Here is a 3,506-nt window from a genome sequence, read left to right on the forward strand (position 1 = left end):
TCTTTTTTTACACGGATGGACCCGGGCCCGTTAAGCCCGATTTAGCCTAACCCATAACCGGCCTGAATTGGGAACCGACAATTTCATTTTTTTTCCAATTCGGATCGGTCCGACCCACCCATTAAACACCCTTAATATAATCATACAATAGAAGTAAACTTCTAGGAACGCGTCTCATGATGGTTTTGAAAAAATGGCCAAAATAATCCTTAGTAGGAGTTTGGACATAAGAATTGTAAAATTTCAAAAAAATAAGAAAAATTTCAAGTGAAAATGATATTCAAAAATTAAAATTATGTTTGGACATAAATATAATTTTGAATTATTTTTGAAGTTTTGTAAGCGATATGAGTGAAAATTAAAAATTTTCAAAATGAATCTTCGAGTGAAAATAAATTTTATGACCAAACGTTGATTTCGAAAAAAAGTGAATTTTTCGGAGAAAAGAAAAAAAAAATTTATGTCCAACAAGCTATAAATATATAGGGGTTGGAGTAATTTGGTCCTTGATATATACTCTCTTTGTCTCATATTAAAAGTCGTGGTTACTAAAAATAATTGTCTCAAAGTCATCTTAGAAGAGCAAGACAACTGACAACTTTTTTCCTATTTTACCCTTTCCTAACTAATACTTCTCAAGGAACATGTAAAAGAAAAACACGACACATATTATGAACCGAAGGGAGTATATCACTTGGGATACATAGTCCTTAAATGTATACAAAAAGTTAAAGATTTTTGGTCCAAACCCCTAACATTAACGGTTATACTACAAAAATCTATTAAAACTAACCCGACAGCCTTTATCTTCACCCTCAATGCAAACCGTCTTGCAACTCCTCCAACTGTTCTTTCTTACCGAAGAAGGGGGCAACTCGCCAAGTTTCAAAGTGAGATAAAAGCACAAAGGGGACAGAATTAGCCGTAGATAATAGCTGCAAAAACCATATCTTGGTCTATGATAATGTATAAATCAAACATAGGCAAAGAACAAGATGCAAAATTTTGAGATCGTCACAACAAAACTCAACTTGAACAATGTGAATCACTAAAGACTATCACTATATTCGTCACATAATTCAGAAGGATGAAACGAGTCTACGCTCCAGGAACCTCGGGTTCTGCCTCTGCTACTGTCTCATCAGCTGGCCGATCCAACTTCACACCAACATCTTCTGAATAATCACCATGAACCTACGAGAATAGCTCTCTGTTAATAACCAAATAGCTGCTGGCATACAATATGAATGCTATAGTAAACTATGGATGCGTCCTGTTTAAATCAATACGACAAAGAACAGACACATAACATACCTCCATCAGCTTGCCAATATCAAACTTGGGGGCCTTGAGGATCTTGACTTTTCGGATGTAAACATTTTGTAGAGGGAAGATGCTTGAAGTTGCTTTCTCAATCTCTCTGCCAATTGATTCAGGGATGAATTTAGCAACTAACTCCTTCAGGTCACATGAACTTGCTTGGTTTCTCATGATTTCAACCATCTTCCTACGGATCTAAGACAAATTAAAGGTATAATTGTGAGAACTTGCGAGATAACGACAACCATAAGCATATGTGCATAAGTCAACACCAAGATAAAAAGAACTACCAACCTGACGGATCTGGCTGCTCTGAGCATAACACGTACGCTTCTGCTGGTTTGGACGCTTCTTTGTAAAAGCAATGCAGAACATCCTCAAGGTATAGCTGTCTGTAGTTTTGACATCTACATGGGCCTCAATCAAAGTCTGCCATTTGCGAACCAGTGACCTCAACTTGTCTGTTGTGAAATCCATCCCCTGTTATTACTAAACAAAGTTAGAACTTAAACTACACTCGTGTTTACCTCCAGCAATGCAAACATGTAATTGCCTATAAGAATCATCTTACCCAGAAGTTTGTGAGGACATTCTTTCCTTGCACATCCTCAGCTCTCAACCTGATCTTCCTGAAAGCCTGATCCTCATCCTTTTGAAGATCAGCCAGACTCACTTCAAATACTCTATGCTTTAGGCCCTCTGAAGCAATCTGAGAGGAAAATAAGGACATAATTATTCTATTGAAATTGCAATTACAACTGTGTTTTCATAGTATAGAAAAGATGAAAAATCAAAGTTTAATCTTTTTAAGTGGAGCACAGTAAATAGACCCAAGAAAAGCAGGTTGATCAAATAACAACATGAAACAGAGTAAAGCTAGTAGAAAACAATGCCCTAGATAAGTAATCATCTACACACACATGAAAGGAATAGAAAACAGATAGCCGCAACAAAAATGGTTCTCTCATCATATCTCTATGTAAAGTTATAGGAGAAATCAACCCTATCCGACTAGCAACATTGATTTTAATTTCTACATAACCAATTACTAGTAACGTTCAGAATGCATTGACACAACAGCATTTTCCAACCAAATTTCGCATAACACATCCACATATTTATAAGTGTGAATACTGTAACAATCTGACACACTCGATTTGAGTATTTATGTATAATAATTTAACAAACAGCCAAACCCTAACTACCAATAACCAACAGTTCTCTCCTACACCAAATCAAACAAACATTTCTTCACTAAAATTAAGTATAACTTTCATCAATTAGTCATCCTTGTAATTTAGAACTAAACAGATAACTGAAACGCACTCAAAACAAATGATATAGCAAAATCAACAAGCGCGAGGTAGAAAGAAATGTAAAAGACAAAACAAAGCAGAGACAAAAAGGGAGAGGGGGATAGACACCTTGGTACCCTGAGTCCTAGTAACGAGGGTTTTGCCAACATTCTTGATATCAAAAACTGATGGTGCCTTAATATCATACCAATCCTTCTTTGCGTACGGATCCGCCCTGCAATCCCACAATCACAAACACACACACACACACACCCCTCACATAAGAATTACCCACATTACACATACACAACAAACGGACCAACGAATAAGGTACTTACGCCTTCTTCTTTCCTCCCTTCTTTCCCTTGGAAATCCTCTTGTTCTTGCTGCACAATGGAACAACAAAATAGCATTAGAATTAAACAAAAAAATGAATCAGAAATATGATATGCCCGTTAAAGATAAATACCCGACGGCCATGTTGGGAAGGGAAGGCTAGAACTGCGTTGGGGGTATTGGGGAAGGGGATGATGAGGCGATGGTAAAGAGGAGCTGCGGATGAGAAACCCTAGTTTCAGTAAGCAGTGCTGGAGTGTCATGAGCTTAGTTATATACAACTTTCGATGACAACGTCTGCCACTTGTTTTTGATTTAATTACGATAATACCTTTGATCCCCGGCATCTCTGTTTTATTTTTTCGAGGATAATTATTTTTATGTTATAAATATATTATATTATGGATGTTCATTTAGTACTCCATTGTAAATAAGCTTCCTGAAAAAGCTTATCCATATGGGACTCCACCGTAAATATGTTTATCTATTTAATTACTTTATTGGAAATAAGTTTTCACTTCGATACCCGGTTATGGATAAACATTACCCCCGATA

General features: G+C 36.5%; 1 protein-coding gene across 1 annotated transcript; it reads right to left on the bottom strand.

Moving 5' to 3' along the window:
• Window positions 1-934: 934 nt before the first annotated feature.
• Window positions 935-3,207, bottom strand: LOC107779358 (small ribosomal subunit protein eS1-like). The gene is made up of 7 exons (XM_016599778.2): window positions 3,085-3,207; window positions 2,954-3,001; window positions 2,745-2,850; window positions 1,892-2,029; window positions 1,615-1,800; window positions 1,315-1,515; window positions 935-1,194 (listed from the first exon to the last, which is right to left on the bottom strand). The coding sequence occupies exons 1-7, from the start codon at window positions 3,093-3,095 to the stop codon at window positions 1,099-1,101; spliced, it is 786 nt and encodes a 261-aa protein (XP_016455264.1). The 5' UTR covers window positions 3,096-3,207; the 3' UTR covers window positions 935-1,098.
• Window positions 3,208-3,506: the final 299 nt, after the last annotated feature.

This window comes from Nicotiana tabacum, chromosome 6 (genome assembly GCF_000715075.1).
Source record: "Nicotiana tabacum cultivar K326 chromosome 6, ASM71507v2, whole genome shotgun sequence".
Lineage (NCBI taxonomy): Eukaryota > Viridiplantae > Streptophyta > Magnoliopsida > Solanales > Solanaceae > Nicotiana > Nicotiana tabacum.